The 19,907-nt window shown below is 40.7% G+C and overlaps 1 protein-coding gene across 1 annotated transcript in view; it reads left to right on the forward strand.

Annotated features, from left to right (window-relative positions):
- AUTS2 (autism susceptibility candidate 2) overlaps positions 1 to 19,907 on the forward strand; it is a 740,769-nt gene that overhangs the window by 707,832 nt on the left and 13,030 nt on the right. The window contains exons 9-18 of the mRNA XM_019545302.1: positions 2,723 to 3,200; positions 4,898 to 5,151; positions 6,099 to 6,319; positions 6,815 to 6,859; positions 10,849 to 10,944; positions 12,277 to 12,348; positions 14,120 to 14,149; positions 15,531 to 15,602; positions 15,911 to 15,967; positions 19,559 to 19,700. Of these exons, the coding sequence (XP_019400847.1) occupies positions 2,723 to 3,200; positions 4,898 to 5,151; positions 6,099 to 6,319; positions 6,815 to 6,859; positions 10,849 to 10,944; positions 12,277 to 12,348; positions 14,120 to 14,149; positions 15,531 to 15,602; positions 15,911 to 15,967; positions 19,559 to 19,700 (1,467 nt within the window). The remainder of the gene's footprint in view (positions 1 to 2,722; positions 3,201 to 4,897; positions 5,152 to 6,098; positions 6,320 to 6,814; positions 6,860 to 10,848; positions 10,945 to 12,276; positions 12,349 to 14,119; positions 14,150 to 15,530; positions 15,603 to 15,910; positions 15,968 to 19,558; positions 19,701 to 19,907) is intronic.

A 19,907-nucleotide genomic window follows, 5' to 3' on the forward strand; every position in this document is an offset into this window, starting at 1 on the left:
ATGTTCTACACCTTGGGCATACATCAGAGTAATTACTTTTATTCCCAAGGAGATGTACTGCTGTCCCAGCATTACCCCATACTTTTCTGGCCTTGATTCCTTGGGCAGCCCCTGCAGTTACTATAAAATAGAAACTACCCCACTGGTCACCTGCAGGAAGGGCATAGTATCAACAGCTACTATATATTGGTACCCACCAGTTCAGGCCAGAACTGCTCCTCAGAAGTTGCTTTCTGCATTTCTAGTCCAGCTTCCAAAACCTTCTGAACAATTCCTAATTCACCTAACTAGACAGCTTGCCATTTTTGCTGAGCTGGCAAATTCCTCTGGCCTAGTGAGGTGAAGATGCTTCCCTAGGGCATATTCTTCTTTTCCACTGCAAAATTCAAGCCAGATGACCAAGTATAACATGATATGTTTTGACCACTCCAGCATGCCTGTATCTTCACAGATAGAGCTGCATAAGGTGCAACTGTACTTAAACTTTGCTGCACTGAAGAGCATTAAAAAGGGAGAGGCAAGTGGGGGGTGGGGGAAGCAATGGGCTTTATGGGTTGAATATGGTGTTGGAGAGAGTGGCTCTTGTTACCGGTTGAAGAGGTACACCAAGGCATGCTGTAGGCCTAGTAGCTGTGCCATGGGCTTCCCCTTACTCTCTCCCCACACAAGTTATACTTTAGCTGTTGAACCCCAAAATGTTAGCGCATGAGCAATATCATCACGATTTGTGAATGCCCAGAGCTGAAGCAGGATCCAAAAATCAGGAGATGATCTTTAACATTATGGGGTAATTTTTCATTAGTGAGTGTTGGGATTGTTGTACTTGTCTTCTAGTTTCTGGCCCTTGAGGTTGCATTTCTTTTAGGTTTTCAACCTCCCCTCCCCAAACCAAGAATATGAAGCTCTTATTTTACTGTTTGACTGGAAGCTGGAATTCCTTTGCAGCCTGGCTCCTCCAGCTGCTGGGGTTTTAAGAATTAATGCTGAGACTTGGCATAAAATTTTGAAACTTAGGAATGCTGTTGCCACATGCTCTGTATATAGATGGATAAGAGTATGTTGTTAGTTGTTTTTATTTACCGTATTTACTGAAATTATAAAAGGAGGTTTTTTCCCTCAGTTAGCGTGGGTGGGGGGCAGGGGGAACCCTCATCTGATATTCACATACGTTACTTGAGATTTGAAATATAGGTGTGCTTAATTTGCCTTTTGCTGTTCAATATTTCATCATTTTTATTCCTAAAGATTGGCAAAAAGTGAGAAAAAAGTATTTTCTTGTTGAGAATTATTCACAACCCCAAGCTGAAAGAACCCATGTATTTTTTCCTAGGTATCTTTTCCCTGGCATTGCTGATGGCCTTAAGCCTATGAGGCCCAGTGTTTCACAGTTGCTGAGTACTCAGCGACTGCAAGAAGATTTGCAGGTTCTCAGCACATCAGCAGATCAGCCCCCGAGGTGTACAAGTGTAGTCATTTTCCTTTCAAATCTCCCTCCAGTGATACACCCTCCTACCTTTTGTAACTCTTGTATTAAATGTACCTTTCTGGGTAAGTACAGATAGTCAAAAAGCCTGAGGCTGAATCGATTCAATCTGTGCAGGTTAGTCTAAGCTGTGTAGATTGAACCGACAAGCAGGTGAACAGACATTCACTTGAGAGTCCAGAGATGCAGCCACGTGTCTGCAGTGGCTCGGGCCAGATGCTTGGACCTGGGGAGGGAGGGACAGAGTATGCTTGCTCCCTACTTGACTGGAGCAGACAGCTTGAGCCAAGGCTAGACTGCCAACCCTGCTAGGAGGGGTTTGCTGGGAAGGTGCAAAGCATCCTGGGATGCTGGCAGACTGAGAGTTAACTTGAATCTGGAGGGGATCTGGGACAAATTGAATAAACCAATTTAACCTAAATCAGTTAAGTCTGATGCTACATTCTTTCAGGTTTAGCTTCAGCTGGTTTTGGCCATTTTGAAAGTGGTTTTTGTGCACTGAACTTGTGTTGCATTACAGATTTGAACTGATCACTTTTATAATGGTTTATGTGTAGTTTCTGTCCCTAGCCTTTAAGTAATGGGTAGTACACTAGTTTTCAAAAGGAAGATTATTGTTTAGTATCGATGAGCATTAATGTAAAACTTACATAAAACAACATGAACAGAAACCTAAATGCACCAACTAGAAGTTGAATTCAGAGGATTCAAAAAGTATTGCTATTTTTAAGCCAACCAGTGATTCCCCCCTCCTTAGATGACCAGCAGTGTGTCTTAATCTGTGTGGCAAAACTTATTTTGAACTCTCAGGGGTGACAACAGTGAAAGTAGTTTGATCTAAGTTGAACTGTACTTCTCTCCTGTGTAAAGATAAGTATGTGTTGAAGTGTTTTGCAGAATTGGGTGCAGGTTTTTTTTGGCTTTTTTGGCTGTGGCTTTTGGGCAATAATGGACAAATTAGAAACATTTACAAATGTAAAATGTGACTGTAAAAACCACAAATGTTAGGAAACAGTCGGGGGCAGCGTGCTGACTGGAAAGAATTGAACTTATTTTGTTGAAGCTGATCAGATTTCAAGTTAATATAGTCGTCGTCGTCTTTCTTTTTTCTTTTTTAAAGTCTATTGTAGGAAAAGAAGCAACACTAAAGCTGCTAAGAGATCCATGATGAACATTGGTTTTCTTTGTTTTCCCTACTTGGTTGCACACTTGGCAATTGTGTCTCTCTTGTTTTTGCAGATAAAGAGTTAGGAGTCAGTGCACTAACTGAAAATGACGACCCAGATGCAAGGGGGGCAGCTGTCCCGAAAATATCAGGACTAGAAAGGAGTCAAGAGAAGAGCCAGGACAGCAGTAAAGACCCATTACTTGAGCCCGTGGTGCCTAAAGACCCTTGTCCTCAGGTCACGCAGCCTTTGGTCCAGCCTCAGTTGGAGCTGCAGCCTGAGGCACCTTGCCCGAGCCCTGTACTGGTCCAGCGTACAGAGGCTCCTCCCCAGCCCCCCCAGTCACAAGCCTCCCAGCTGCCACAGACTCCAGAAGAAGCCCAGTGTCAGCCTGCACCTCAGCCTCAAGTTCAGCGCCCCCCAAGGCCGCAGTCCCCTGTGCAGACGGTCCATCAGACCGTCCCACCCGTACAGCCTCACCCGTCCTCGCAGAGTCTCTCTCAGCCATTGTCAGCGTACAACAGCAGCAGTTTAAGCCTCAACAGCTTAAGGTAGGGAAACAAATGTACTTTCATGCTGAGGTTGCGTGATGAAATTCAGCATACCGGTGAGGTATGTCCCAATCCCTGGCTGAACGTGCACAGAGGAGGAGTTGCTTTTAAGGGCTTGTCTTCCTGGAAACTTGAAAGGAACTTGAAATGAATGAACTCTAGGTGGGAAATTGAAGGGGCTGGACTCGATGATCTCCCAAGGTCCCTTCCAGCCCTAATGTCTATGAAATCACACCGAGGGCCCGTATAGGCGCTGCTTTTAGATGGACCTGATATTCTTGCCAGGGCCCTTCCGGCCCTGGTGCCTATGAATCTATGAGCCTAGCCAGGGTTAGGTCGATCTAAATACTCATTTGTGCGGGTGTTCAGAGAGTTTAATTTAGCTAAAAACGGCAGGCCCAATCGCAGTTAGTGCACCTCAGGAAATGTATTAATTTAGATCGAGAAGGAGTTAACCCCCCGAGTAGGAAGGAGGTTAAATGCCTGTGCATGTTCACAGCACAGCCCCGTGGCTGGGAAAGCCCAGCTACTCACCATTAACCCCAGGACTGTGCTAGTCCTCTCTTCTCCCCCCTACAGTCAACCCCCACACCCTTCCCCCGGGGGACCTGCCAGGGTCTTCCCCCCATCTCTCCGGTCCCTCCCCCCACCCCTAGTTACTTACCGGGGGCTGCCCATGCTGTACTGGCAGTGGTGAATGGCTGCCCATGCTGCTCCCGGTCTAGATTTAGGTGGCTTAAAGTAAGAGAAATGAAGTGATGTGACCAAGGTTGCCCAGCAAAGCTGTATGGGAGCAGGGACTTCAGCTCTCTCCTCTTCTAGGTTGATGCCCTGACTCAGGACAGTCCTTTCTCTACCCAGCTGGGATTTCCTTATGGAAATGGAACCCTCAAATAACCCATTTTAAGCCACTTTGATGGATGCTTTGCGCTTCAAGTAGCAGCTAGAGTCTGAGCCACCACTATACGCTATCCTGATTTACTTTTAGCCAAAGTGGTGCTAGGTTTCTTTAGGTTCCAGTGCAGCAGAGCCATGAAATCCCGTTCTTGAAATGATGTGAAGTAAAACTAAGCACCAGCAATTTGACGACTTGTAAAAAATAAGTTAATTAATAGGGAGTTATGTCTGAAAAACTGCAAAGAAATATTTTACTTCTGCCTCAGTTGTTGTTGTGGGAGGAGGAAAGGAGGCAATTACACAGTAAGCATGTAGCCGTTAATAATTTTCTGTAGTCTGTCTCGTATCTACTGCAGTCTCTTTCATTTCTATTTAGTGGCGGTAAAAAATGAACACTTGTTTTGTTAGTGTAAAGATCACTGATTTGAGCTTGCTTTACCTGAAACTGCCAGTTGGAAGCGATCTGATGGAGAGAACCTGTTAATTACGTAATAAACACAGAGTTGATTATTCCTTTGTGGATCGTTCACATGTTGTTAGAGGGCTGATAACACTTAACTTCAAAGTCCCAGCCTCTTGCAGAAGAACCTACCTTGCCTTCGCTGCGTGGAGAGTAGATTGGAAGTAAAGTTCGTGGAAACAGCAGGGGAGAAGGTTTCAGGAAGGAATGACAAAATCCTACCGACAGTTTGGTTAATATTAGCTAAACATGGATTCTGGGAAGGGAGTGAAGCTTTTTTCCCTTTGATATGTTGCTATATCATTTTTCTCCCCCTTCTATTTTTCCTTTTTATTAACAGCAGCAGCAGAAGCAGTACTCCAGCCAAGACTCAGGCCCCTCCTCCCCACATATCCCACCATCCCTCCGCTTCACCATTCCCCCTCTCGTTACCCAGCCACAGCCCATTGCACACCTTCACGCCCACCCTCCAACCTCCTGCACACCCGCATCACCCCAATATGTTTGCCCCTCCTACGGCTTTGCCTCCTCCACCTCCATTGACTTCAGGGACACTGCAGGTTCCAGGACATCCAGCTGGTAGTACTTACTCAGGTAAGCCTTGGATGTGTATCAGTACAATAGGCATGACATAAAAACCCATCTCTCAGTTTTAAGTTGCATTTACTTTATTTTGGCCAAGAGGACAAAGGGATACTTGCTTGACGGAGGATCTGTCATCACTGACAGATTTGGGCTTCGTTGGAGAACAGAAACTGAATTCAGGTCTTCCCAGAGAGATTCTTTCCACTCTTGGAAAGTATTTCTGGGAGGCTTCGTGTTCTGTGTTTCTGTTTTCTCCCATGGTAAATATGTGCTGGACTTCTTATGCGGTGGCACGTGTTACTTGAATTATCTGGAGCTACGTCTTCGTTGCACTAGTTATCCATACTTGAGTTGCTTCTCTGAAGTTAGCCTAGTTGGAGTGAGAAGCCATTCTGCAGTGGCTGCTGAAAGCACTTGTATGTCATGCTAAGATTCATGAGGACAAATTCCACAGTTTTAAGCTGTTGAATGGACTTCTTCCCACAGTTGACTGTGGCATCGAAGGACTGGTAGTGCTCAAATGATGCTTGTCTGCACGCATGCTGCAGAAAGGTGGTCTTAAGTGTCTGCTGAGTTGTGTTTGCTCAGGTGAACCTATACCTGTGGATGAGCCAGCCAATATCCTATAGAAATACTGCAACAACCGAGTTCAGGTTTGTGTTGAGAAGACTCAATTTAAGGAGCGCCCTTGAGTTATATAACTCAAAGTAACTGTGCAGTGACGATAAACTGTGGGACAAAAGGGAAAGTGGGTGGTTTTCTTCTCTTCTGATGTCTTTTGAGACAACCGAAGGAAAGTCCTGTGACTTGTTCAGCATTAGCTGGAAGAAGATAGCTTGCCCTTGAAAAGGTGGATACCCAAATACATTTCTGCTAGCCAAAATGAGCCAACGGCAAGTTGGGGTACAGACAAAGCTCCTGAACCTGTGGTTTTTTGTTTTTTGTTTTTGTTTCAGAGCAAGATCTTCTTCGTCAGGAACTAAACACACGATTTTTGGCTTCCCAAAGTGCCGATCGTGGGGCCTCCCTGGGCCCACCGCCATACCTGAGGACTGAGTTCCACCAGCACCAGCACCAGCACCAGCACACACATCAACACACACACCAGCACACCTTTACGCCTTTCCCCCACGCCATCCCGCCCACAGCCATCATGCCAACGCCAGCACCACCCATGGTGCGTACCCCAGGCAGAAATGTGAGGATAAGTAGAGCACAACTCTATTCTTTGTTTAAAAAAAAAAGTCAATAAAAAAAATGTCAGCTGTAACGGAGGCAAAATGCTGTTGCTCAGGTACCCTTTGCCAGCGGTGGAATGACATTCTTCCTTATGACTGCCATGCATGTGCTGGTAATGAACAATGAATACGAAATGGCAGCATTTAAACTGATGAACTCAGCCTGCTGACTCTGTACTGTAGTGTGTGAGATGTCTGTGCAATTTGGAATAGTGCTTTTTGGGTGCTTATTCCTTTCCTCTTTCCTACAGGCCTTTTTTTTTTTTTTTTATTTGAAAGAATGAAAAATCCTATGCAATGCAAAAGTCTTGTGTATTTGTTTAGCTTGGTTTGTTGGTGAATAGTGGAAAAGCCATCTTGAGTGTTACAAACAGAAGTGAAGCAATAAGCAGCAAAATACAAAGTAACTAGTTTGTGCTTTGATCCCTTTGCAGTTTGACAAATACCCTACAAAAGTTGACCCCTTCTACCGTCACAGTGTGAGTTTTATTATTGTGTTTACAAACTGATTTAATTGCTTTTCTGTAGTGAGCTGGGACTGCTGCTCAGTAAATTGCAGAATGTTGAATCTATCCTTAATCATCACTCCAGGATTTACTATTATTGTTCTTGGTTGCTTTGGCTTTTAAAAGCTTGCAGTTGTGGTGCTTGTTTCTGATAAAGATGCAGTATTCTCTCTTAAAATCAAAAGACCTTTTGCTCATAAACCATGTGAAGAGAGGCTTGATGTGAAAAAGATGAGACAAAAGAGCTGACTGTGTTACATGAAGCAGGATACACCAGTAATTTCATCACTGTTTCGGTTGTGCCATAAACTATTAGACTGATATTTTTCCTAGGAAACTTGAAATGAAATGACAAACTATCATACAAACCCTTCAGGGGTAGGTAATTTAATAGTTTTACTAATATATTATATTTCACTATATAAAAACTGAAACCTTGTCTACTTCAGATTTCAAAGTCATGCTTTGGGCTTGGTACATTTTGAAAGCTCTATTTTATGACAGTAATGTGAATCTAGCAGTATGGCTAAGACATACATGATAAAGCATTGTAATTTGATAACTGGAAGATTAATAATCAAGAATATCATTGAAACCAATGGATGCAACTTATTTGCAAAGCTTTAGCTTTTAAAATTTGCAGAACTAATTTATATGTGGCTGAAAAATATGGTTGTTTTTCCCTGTCTCCAGAAACTTCAACTTACTGGTAAAAGACACAAAGACTTTGGATCTGGCAAGAATTTTAACTCGCATAATGATATTTTGATTAGAGAATGAGTACTGCATCAGCATTCAGAAATTTGCAAAGCACTGGCTATATGTGTTGGTTTTGTTTAGAAGTGGAACTGGGCAAAAAAATGTTGAAACGATAGTCTGAGTATTTTTATATACCATTTAAGTCTAAATTCATGTACTTAACTTCCAGCATGAGAATCACCCCACTGATTTGAATAAGCCTTATTAGAGATACTTTAAGTCCATATATAAATATTTGCTGGGTCAGGGTGTTTGTTAGTTATGTTAGGGTTCAGTTTTACTCACACGAGAAAAGTTGCTTATGCTTAAGTATTTGCAAGATTGCAACCTTATTAGCTGAACTTGACATCAGTTTCTAAAATGGATTATTGCCATTATGACATGTTGATTCAAGCAGGAACCATTTAATTGGAGAAACAAATTAATGTGCAATAACTGCATTTTGAAAATCAAAGGAGCTCTGTGAATGCACGCTTAGGGAAAATTTGGCCCATCATGTTCAATGATGTCTCAATAAGTGGAATGGGGTAGTGATATAAATGAAAAATAATCCTAGCCCTTTGTGTTTGATACTCAGTAATACAGTAATATCCAAAATATTCTGCTGCCTGGAGGTCAGCAAATATTCTGACGCTAGATTCATATCCTGGATTGAACTAAGGCTACAGTAGTTGGAATATATTGGCAAACATTTCTGTAGCTGTACTAGTTCCTTTAGCTATGTTGGCAAAGTCATTTTTATATTGGCAGAACCACATACACACTAGGGTCTTTGTGAGTGTGAAAATGTCATAAAAATATTGCATCCCTAATGAACATTGCTGTACAGACACTTCTCATTTAGACCTACCTTGAGAAAATCCAGCAATATCCTTAAAGTTAGAAGCAGAATCACAAATAAATACTGCAGGAAAAGAAACCTGTAAGGCTACTTTTTGAGTCAAAACCTGTCTATTTTAGAGTGGAAAATATAAGCAGTAGTAAGGCACGCAAGAAACAGAAATAATTGTAATTGTTTCCCCGCCCCTTCCTCCCTGCCCCTTTTTTTGATTATTTTGGTTATACTCTTTCTTCCTATTTAAGAGTTGGCTACATTTGAGGCAAGGAATTATCTCCACAAACTAGCTGATAGCAAGTTATGATTAGTTAAACGTTCAGCAGGCTTTGCATGAGATCGCTGGTCTGTACTTCAGGAGAGCTGCCACCCATGCATTTTCTAACGAGGAAAGCCGAAGAGGGGAAAAGGTGTTCAGGCAGAGGACATTGAGGGCAAAAGTAAACATTGAAGATGAAAAATGGCTTACAGTAGCTGGCAGAGTTTGATTTGATATAAAGATAATGGAGAGAGATCTTCTGTGTGTTATAATAATTCTGACCTTCAGGAAAGGTCACATTTAATTAACTTACCAATTGTTATAAAACTGCAAGGAAACCATTCCTTATTATTAGTCATTTCCAATAAAATATTAAGTATTATGTCTCTTTCCACCTTTTGGAATTAGCATATTACACGGAGAATTAAATGCAGTAGGCACTAGGGTATTTAAAACACATTTTAGACATTAACAGTTATTGTAAATGAGGACAGTTGCCTAGTAATGACTCCTCAAATGCCTTCAGTTTAATATCGGCTAATCTGAAAATGTTTTCTGCGTCATTGAAAAGAGCAGGTCTAAATAAAATAGAATTAAAAGCAACAGCAGGAACGTGCTATGAAAGAAGCAGACTTCATGCCATTTCATTTAGCCAATAAACCTTTGGGTACAGCTAAATTATTGAAATTATTTATCAGCTCACAGTCACTAAAATATGATTAAGTGACCTTGTGGGAGAATAACGAACGGGAAAGGGACTAAGAAAAACATATACATGGGATAAACACATTCAGCAACAGCTTGACAGACTTGATGTACACAGAAACGTGGCTTACTTGGTGCTTGACCGTTCTGCATGTACTGTCTTTGGCTTTACCCAGTTCTGCTTCTATTCAATTAGCCATTAACTCATGAAACACAACCTTTATTTGGATCTTAAAAGTAGCGGACAGAGAGGTTTTATCTGGGATTTGGCTCTACTAGTAGGTGGCTTTTTAACAGCCACACGGGACATGTGCCAGCTAGGCTGGGTTTAAAGCAGCACCAAACCAGGTCAGATTTTTTTGTGTGTTGGACCTCAGTGAGATTATCAGCAATTCCTGGGTTACAGCCTGGTCTTGCTCTGTACTGGAACAATACACCCCGAGACCCATCTTGTGAACTCCTGAGTCCTGTTGGTAAGCAGTTCCCTAAACAGTCACGCCAACGTCTATGGAATTGCTTGGGCGAGTAACTCCCTTCCTATCGTGATTAGGGGACTGACGTGCTGACCACAGAGACAAGTTGTGATTTGCACACTGTGGTTTGCATGCTTGTTCCCCAGTTTGCTGGTATGCACTACTGCAGGAAAGCTTTCCGTGCCTGAGCTTCTTTACAACGAGAAGATCCTTCGTGGCCAGCGAGGTCTAGTGTAAGTGTATGTTCTCTCAGGGTTTGTGCTTTGATGCTTTAGGACTCCATTTTTTATAGAAACTGATACCCTAAATTTAGACTTGTCGTCTTTCCTGCCACAGCTACTTGCTTAAATGATGTTTTTTGGCAAATCAGATTATCTCTATCTGAACATTAAATGTTCCAAGATGTCCTCTAAAACAAGCTAATGAAGTAAGAATTGTGTATTTTCTCATTTCCTACGGATACTATTAAAAATCTAAAGTACTAATTGAGTTTTAATGGCATAAAACTCGTAAGGATCCCCCCCCCCCCCCCCAATTAAATGGTAATTTTCTGTGAGTCTTATTTGACTGCATCATCCCTCCTTCCTTTTGATATGGTTTACAATATATAACCATTTAGGACTTTTAAGCCATTTAAAAACTGAACCATTGCAAAAGTGCTTCATATTAGGATGGCCTAATCCAGGGAATAGTTTGCTGGCTGTTTGATCTCTCAACTACTTTTAAGTTCTAAAGTAAGCATCCATGGCATTTGTAGACATTTCATTGACCGCTTTGACTAACATTGTTGCATTGAGATCGTTTCTTCAGCGCTTTTCGGTTTTCTCCACAATTCATTTCCTTAGAATTGCACAGGAATTCTCGCTGAAGTTGGTAGATGCATCTTTACAACCATGCCCCAATTTATGTTGTTTTTCTCTCTTTGTTATAGCTGTTTCACTCCTATCCCCCAGCTGTATCAGGTATTCCTCCAATGATTCCTCCCACCGGTCCTTTTGGCTCATTACAAGGAGCATTTCAACCGAAGGTAAAAATAAGAATTACTTTTTGTATTCCTCATACCCAAATGAGTGTGTGCTGAGTCCAGATTAGCTTTAGGCTTGCAGTGTGGTACAGGTCTTGGAACACATTCAGGTATCCATTTCACTCATGTAAGTTTGGAGTAATTCCACTGATGACAGCTAACTCCAGGTTTACTTTGGGGTAACCGAAAAGAGAAGGAAATTCTCTTTGATCTCAGGTTTATACTGGGATCAGTGGAGAATGTAGCCAACTGGTTTTCATATAGAACTGAGGTTTATATTTGTTGCAAGGTCATTTAATAAGCAACTTCTTTTCTTTTCTTTCCTTTTCTCTTTTTTGGAAACTCCATCTTCCTGTTTGTTCAGTCATCACACACAGCTGCAATGAGCAGGGTTCTCTCATTTATAGGTGTTATAGAACAAAATGATTCTTCTGCTTTGAAGTTTTCTTTGATTTGCACCCACAGCTGAGAAGCAAATGTGGTTATATGGCTTACGGTCTTTGCAGTATCAGTACCTAAATCTCTACAGAGAAGACTCATTTTTTTTATAAATTGAACCATTCATGCCAGCTTATTGATTGAATATGTAGATTGCGGTTCATTAGTGGAATTCTTCATATGTATGGTAATCAGGCTGTTAACTCTGTTGCTTAATTGTTAGTTGTACTGAAGCTGATTTCTTTTTCTTTCTTTCTTTTTTTTTTTTTTTTTAATGGAAGAAGCTACTGTATCTAAATCTTTGGGAAAAGAGACACCGTTCCTTGTACTGGCTGAATGTTTAAACCAAAACACAGAAAGGGCCTTCTGTTCGTTTATTTAAATAGGACTTAGTATTTCCTGAGAGCCGTGCTTTAACAAATCCTTTTGAATTGTGTTTAGAAACACTCAAACAGCAACTTTAAAATATCATGTATTGACAATGAAGTTGAAATTCTTAGCCTGTTCCGGTATATGGACGTGACAGACTCCCATTAGTGGATTATTTCCAGATGGTAGACTTGACAAGTAATACAGTACAAGCTTGATGCTCCAGATACTGCTGCAAGCATTGTATAAACCTGGTTAATCATGGTTTGGACAATGGAAGGAATTTCCAGTACAATTCTTGCTGTTGTGTTATATAACTGTTTACCTCATTTTGAATAACCAGAAGGACTTGGACAATTGGAGCTTGAAGACAGAGGCTGTCCGCATGCATTTTATTAAACTGTGATTCTCTCCTCCTCTTAAAATAGCCTCTTTGTTGCTGAGGGAATGATAATGTAAGGGGGGGAAAAAAGATTGTTAGCCACACATTTTCTCCCTGCTAATGATATTTCCTTGTGACCTTTTTAGACGTCCAATCCTATTGATGTCGCAGCCAGACCCGGAACTGTCCCGCATACCCTTCTACAGAAAGACCCAAGGGTATGTTGGAAATGTTATGCCATTTTAGACCAGAATGCCATTAAAGCTATTAATCCAGACAATCCTGAGGAATACAAGATTCTCTGTTCTTGGTACCTAGATGAGCATCTCAGAAATGCTTATGGGGCCTGCACTATTGAAGTTGGTGTGTGTTTTATTGTCTGAGCGCGTGATCAGGCTTTACAACAATTTAAAAGAATGACCTTTACTTGCACCTATCATTAGCATAATATATTAGACAGTGAAAAACCTTTCTCCTTTCCGTTATGCGAGATCCACAACCTCAGGTGCAAAGGGATAAAGTCCAAAAGAGCTTTTACATTTATAAATGTTCCAAAGTTTTATGCTGATAGTCTGTAATTTGTTTTATTGTGGGTAATGACACTGGTTCCCATAGTCGTTGATAATGCTGATGAAGCATTCATTGATGTAATTGTTTGATCATTTGGTGCCTCTGAATTTTTAACTCCAAACTGTACAAACAGATTTTTTTTTTCCCTTGGCTTTTCGGCTTGTGGCTTTGCAAATGATAAATGTCAACAGGCTGGCTAATAAGTTTTGTTTGTTAATATATATGATCTATGATGAGCAGAACTTATGCTATCTGTTTCTAAGCAGACTTCCTAACCAGAAGTAATGGAAAGTGCTATTTAAAAATTCAGGCCGCAGTAGGGTTCAGCTTTCTGCCTATTGCAAAGCTATTTCCAGAGGTTGAATTATGAGTTAGGCCGAGTCCTAGTAGTTTATTTTGCTCTGAGCCAGTGCTGCTATTTGGCTTTATACCAAAAGAAACTGCATTTTTGTCTCGGTTGTCATCTAGTTGAGAAGATAATGAGAGCATATTCCATTAAGTCATTTATCCTTCCTTTCAACTTGTAGCAGTTTTGACTGTTCCAGTATAATATATTGTGCCATCACTGCTTCCTGCAAAGCATTTTCGTATGTCTGTAAACCTCCCTTCTCATGTTGTGCTATTTTTGAAGTGACAACCAAAACATTTCAGGAATACACAACTGGCTTCTTGTTTCCAATTCTAATTATTTAAGCTAGTCAAAACACCAATAGTTAGTGTATAAGCAAAGGAGGAAAGCAGAAAACAGCTGGTCAAAACATCAAATCGAATAATAGTAATAATAATAATATCAAAACCTGCATTTCTATTTAAACATTGTTTATCCACATTTTGTTCCAGCTTGAAAATTCATCTTTTAAGTCCAACCTGATCAACAAAAGATCAATACTAGGCTGCATTTAACATTGCAATTAAAGCACCTTTTTTCCTTTCCAAGAATTAAACTGTAGTCACTGCATAGACATAGTTGCTAGTTAGCACTTTTCTAGCACCACTCTTTTCCAGCAGATTTTCAGGAAGGTCGCCAAATCTGCTTCTTTGTCTCCTCCCAAGTTATCCACCTTTGAAAGACTAGAAAGGAAACTTGCCCAAAGGGCATATTCATGTTTTTCTCCAGATTAGCAAACTGTCCGTTTTTATAGTGTTAAATCAACAAATTAATAATAATGCCGGAGGGCAGAACGCTCTTTATGAGACTTGTTTAGCTGCTTGTCAACACTTAGGTACAACAGTCACAGGGGGGAGGGAGATTGGCTCTAACACTGAGGATGAGGACTAATTATTATCCAAAAGGGCTTCATTTGAAAGTAAAATTTTAACATTTTAATTTTGCCTCCTAATGAAGCAATACAAATTTGTTAATTAGAGCAATTGTTTGAGTGACAGGCATGTAACCAAGCTGTCATTTTTTCTTCACAGTTGACAGATCCGTTCAGGCCCATGTTGAGGGTAAGGAGCCTTCTTGTGTTAGTTTGTCGAGCTTCTCTTAGTTCCCGGTGGGGTTAAAGATGCAGACTAATTATGAAGAAATGGCATGTTGTAAATGGGGTATTTGGTAGCATGTTTATTAAGTAGTCTGGTTATTCCCTCTATGCATGTATCTTGTGGTTACACAAGTAAAATGTGCACTTTTGAAGTCTGAAGGTATTATTTGTGCTTCTGACACAGCCCATTCACACAATGAATTCTGGAGGTTAAATATGATAATCCTTCTATCATGCTGGCTCACATGGTTTACTGAGCCAAATCCTGTACTAGTCCTGCAGTAGCAGAACTCCCTTGTTGTTTTGCCTAAGAAAAGACTGTGGGATTGAGCTTTTGATTATTTACAGCGTATTATTAATATTGTTCAGTACTATACCAAACCTAAAATTCCTACCCCAGGAAGCTTACTATCAAATTTAGATGCACAGTCCATTTCAGACACAGAGTATACTAGATGCCTAGGAATTAAAAGGTCCAGTCTTTAAAGCAGTGCAGATGCTTTTTATGTTCTTTAGCTGCTGGCCAGATGCCACGCTGCATGCTTATGGGAATACCACCAGGTTAGGCTGCCTTTAAACTACAAATGGTTTGAAAAGCACCATCCATTTTTGTATCTGAGCAAGAATAATTAAATATGGAGTTAACCGTATACGCTATAGTTAACGGTACAGGCTTACTGGACTAGCATATTGCCCAACAAAAGGTAAATGTGAAAGCAAAAGTTGACAAATTTAGAGAGGGGAACTGGACTCATTTGGTATGTTAGGCTAATTTGGTTTTGGGGGGGGGGTTAAATTCTTGTAATCTCTTTGAAGGGAATCATTTTTTTTAAAATCATTGCACTGTTAAAAAAAAAATAATTTGATTGTACAGTTTTAAAGCATTCTGTTTATGCAAAATAAGAGGTGTTAATTAGTATCATTGAAATGGTATGGTTAAGCCTCTTTCTCAACCACCTGAGTGGAGCTAGCTAGCATAAGAAGACTATGAGACAAGATAAAACTATAGGTGGATTTATTGTGGAAAAGGTGATAACCCACAACATTCCTGAAAGTCCAGATAAACTCAAGGGCCAGATTCTCTGCCTTAATTTACTTTCCAAGTGGTGCAAAGATAGCAGAAACAACTTTCCAATGGCCCCTCCTGTCAGGACACAGAAGAGAACTTGCCCCGAGTGCTTTCTTCTGAATTGCAGGCTGCTTTTTAGAAAATGCAGATACAAGTCCCCAGTGTTAGTTTAATGAGAACATGGAATCGGTGATGGCTGCAGCCCAATAACAGTCAAAAAGCCCAATAATAGTTCTCGAAGGTTCGTGATTAATTCCATACATCTTTGTTTATACAGAAACCTGGGAAGTGGTGTGCTATGCATGTTCACATCGCCTGGCAGATATATCATCATCAACAAAAAGTCAAGGTCAGTCCTTTTGTAATGCATGCATCTGGAGCAGTCTTCACAGTGCAAATCCAGCCTGTCCCCCTCATTGTTCATGTGTTTGTGCCATGGTTAATAACTCATTGAAACTATCTTATGGAGCACAGATGTATTTTGGCCTGCTTTTGTTGTATCCTTCCATTTCATGCTGATGGCTTATGCAGTACCATGCTCTGGATAGTTGTATAGAAGATGTCAAAACTAAGTTAAACTGTTACCACAATGAAGGGTTCTTGATATCCTCCTACATACCAGTAGGTGGTGATTAATATGTAACATTTGTATTGCAGTGGCATCTCCAGGTCCACAGGCAAGATGGGCCCCATTATGCTAGGGGCTGTACAAACGTAAATATATGTATTTTCCTTTCATATTACAATCCTATTTTGATTTTCTGATGGCTTTCTGAAAGGTGTTATTTTTATCTTTTAAGAGGTTCCCAACATGCTTTTTGATGAAAAGGCCATGTTGTTCCTGAACTTTTGAACTAACTGAGGTTCTTTGCTCTTGGTACAATAGCTTGTGTTGTGTGTCAGAAAGCTGCTCTGCATGTTACAAAAAGAGCGGTGCGAGTACGAGTATGCAAGCTGACTATAAGAAGTCAGATCTATACAGTACATAGAGATGACGAACAGTTGCTAAACCCTGCAGCTAATAGAGTTTAAAAACAACCCTGTTAAACAAGGTTGACAGGTTAATTTGCCACAGCAGACAGATCTCTCCTCTTTGCTTCCTTATGTTTCCCCTGTTAGTGATCTTCATTCATCTTCCCATTATCAAAAAAGACAAGATTATAGACCTTGAGAGTTATGCCCTTTCTTTATTTTATTGAAAAGGTATTTTCTAGAAATGAAATTATTATTCCCCTGTTATCAGTGCCCTTTGAATCTTCTTTGATTTGATGTTTAGAGAGAGGTCATATTGGTGAATTTATAAATCATACAAGACGTTGTTTTCCCGCTGTTGTATATTTTATCGAATGATTTGGTTCCATGTCTAAAGTACTGTCTAATGCAAGCAGGAGCCGTGCAGGATGTTATCTGTCTGCAGGGTTGATTATATTAACTTTTCAAGCATAATGAGAAATTCACTGTTTAAGAGTACGGGCAAATTATCACATTAAAGCAAGGTAACTGTTTGGCTGGAACTTGATGTGGAAGAGCTGATGTACTGTGACTGTTTGTGTGCCTGCAACTACCCTGCAGTAAGAGAAAGCTGAAACATAGCATCGTAGCCCTGATTCATTCAGGGGTAAGCTGTCCTGTTTTAACTTTCACTTGTTACGTGGCAGTTGTGGGCACTCAAACATACCACCTGTTCTGCAATAAGGCCCTTGCCCCAGCTCACTTGCTTTAATTTGATTGTTTGTCCCTACTCACCATTCAGCGAAAAAGTTATTTTTGAAATGTGTGGGCAGCAATCACCTTCTCCTAACTGACAGACTTTTGCTGGTTGGGCTTTTTTGTCTTTTCAGTTCCCCACATCTCAGTGTGCTTCACGAGAGGTCAATGGAACTGTTTTATACCTTGCCATCAAACACAACGTGGAGCTCAATTATGGTTTATTGTGATTAAAATAGATTACTCCTAGGCCAGAGGTTTCCAAATTTTTTCTTATTGCGTGCCCTTTGCCAGATTTACCAGCTGCCTGCTTACCCCTACCAGCATCTGCTTTATATTTTTTAACCCCTTAAATGCTAATTGTTCTTATAATGAAAATTAAGCCTGCCATTACAGAATTGCTCCCGTGTACTCCCCAGAGATGTCTTGTGTACCCCTAGGGGTACGCATACCGCAGTTTGGGAACCCCTGGTGTAGGCCATTTGTGCCTGTTAGATTATGGAAGGTGGAAGGACCTTTGCCCCTACTTACAGCCTTGTGCAAGGGGCAGGTATAGTTGCAGTCTCTGCAGTCGGACTAGCATAAAAACTGCTCCCTCTTTGGGCTCCAAAGTCTGGGAAGGAGCTAATTAGCTTCTACACTAGTTAATGAAGCTATCTGGCCCCTGAGAGGGGAGCAGATGCCACCATGAGGCAGCCTATGCATTCTTCCTATAGGTGAGGGAACTTCAGATGTATAGTAAAAGCTGTTTACAGCCTTCTCCAAGTTCCCTTGGGATGGTATATTTTTGCTCCGTCTCTTAGACTAACCAGTTTGCATGTCCTATAGCCCAGATTGAAAAACGCCTTTAAGGCCATATGAACCTAAACCTATTCAGAAAAGCACTTATGGTCTATTCTGCTCCTCACTGAAATCAGTGTGACTTTCTGTTGATCTCAGTGAGCATTGTGTCAGGTCCTTAAGCGTTTGCTGAACTTGAAAGCCCTTATGCATGTGTTGTTAAGAACAAGGATGATTTTTCTGAGTTAGGGTTTATCCTTTGAGCCCAAAAAACCCCACTTTAGGTCTTCAGAGCTATTTTAAGGTAAACCATCACATTCAGAGAATGGTGTCCCATTCTTAATATGCCTGCAGCATGCCCTTCTTAATAACATGAGGGTATTTTGTTTCTTTATTAGTACAGTGGGGGTAGTCATACTGCTATATTTAAAGTTCTTGACAGCTTTTGCTATTAGGAGTAACGATCTTCAAAGATCTATAACTTGGTTTAAAAAAAGGGGAAGAATGTTAATGGGCAAAAAGTCTGGCATGCAGGGTCTCCACTGAGGCCTGTGCATTTCTGTAACTATTTTTTAAATTATTTGAGCACTAAAATATTATTTCTCAGAATGACATGACCTTAACACAGGTGTCATTTGCATTTTAATATTTTGCAGGCTATTAGCCCAAAACATTGACAATGGCATTTTTTGGTTCTTACATCTACCTGGACATTTTATTAGGACTTGAAAAACAGCTACTAGGCATGCACATTAACTTGGTCATAACTTTTTAATATGCATGTTTATACTATTGTAATAGTCCTTACTCTGAATTGGCACAGTATTAAATATTGATTAATAAAGTGTAACATGCTGCAGAATTACTGTTAAGATCTATTGGTTCAATATAATGCATTTTAAAATTCACTCAGTTGGACCTGCGCAATTAATCAGCAATCTGTGTTTAGGGAGTTCTGACAGCACCGATAATTGGAAATTTGATCTTTTTTTTCACCCTATAAAAGTGTTGCAGAGTAGTGATCGCTACAAGTACACGTCACCCAAAAAAAAAAATCCCGTATTTTTGTAGAAGGGGTGTGAGATTGCTGTCCTGGAAACAAGCAATCTAGATAAGATTTTTTTGGTCAAAAAAAGTCAGTGGGACCTATTCTAATACTATGTACTTGGAGGTCATATGGTACTAAATCCTGCTTTGCATTTGTGGTGCAAATATTGAGGCGGCTACCACTCGTTAGATTTTAGGATGTACTTATTTCACTCTTAACTTTTGTTCTCTTCAGTCCCTAACATGTCCAGCTCCACCTGTGTTTGCAGCCTTAGATCACTGCTAAGGACCAGTCTAGGAACTGAAAATGGGGTTTCTTCATTAGATCTGATTGTTGGTTTGTCACAATCTTAATGGTATCGACTCATGATTCCCTTCATTCATTGTGAAGGGGTATGTTAACAAAATACATTTGTAAACAGGGACAGAAACATGTTTGAATTAAGTGTGTGCTTATGTGCTTTGCTGAATAGGATTGGATTTAAGAATATATATAAAGTTAGGCACAGACTGAAATGGTTTGCTGATTCGAGGCTTTTTAAAAACACCAGTTTGAACCTGAGATGTTATGCTTTCTCTCTCGCTCGCTCTCTCTTTCTCTGCCCTTTGCTTCCTCTGCACCTCTGTTCAAGGTGCCAGAAGCTAGTACCCGGTTAATACCATTTCCTATTAAGACCTCTTCCCACTTCTCTTGTGAACACACTGCTACTGCATTATGAGCTGGAGGATGATTTTAGGATGGGCTTTTTCAAGCTGCATTTTCTGTTTCAGAAACAGATGCAGTCTGATCCACATAAACTGGACTTTGGCCTGAAGCCCGAGTTCTTAAGCAGGCCACCAGGCCCTAGCCTCTTTGGAGCCATTCACCACCCCCATGACCTGGCCCGGCCTTCAACTCTCTTCTCTGCAGCCAGTGAGTACTACAAGATCAAAAATTCTTCTTATGGAGTGCTAGCTGGAACGCTGATCCTCCTGGTGCTAAAGGAAATGGCCAATCTCCTTTGTGCCGTAAGCCCTCCATCAAATAATAGTCTTTGGATGGGTAGGTGGGTGGGTATGTGCGTAATGTATTCGTTATCTTGTACATTTAAAATCAGGAACCTGGTATCTGTTAGGTCCT

The sequence above is a fragment of the Crocodylus porosus genome, unplaced genomic scaffold (assembly GCF_001723895.1).
Source record: "Crocodylus porosus isolate Cpor-Errol unplaced genomic scaffold, CroPor_comp1, whole genome shotgun sequence".
Taxonomy (NCBI): Eukaryota; Metazoa; Chordata; order Crocodylia; family Crocodylidae; genus Crocodylus; species Crocodylus porosus.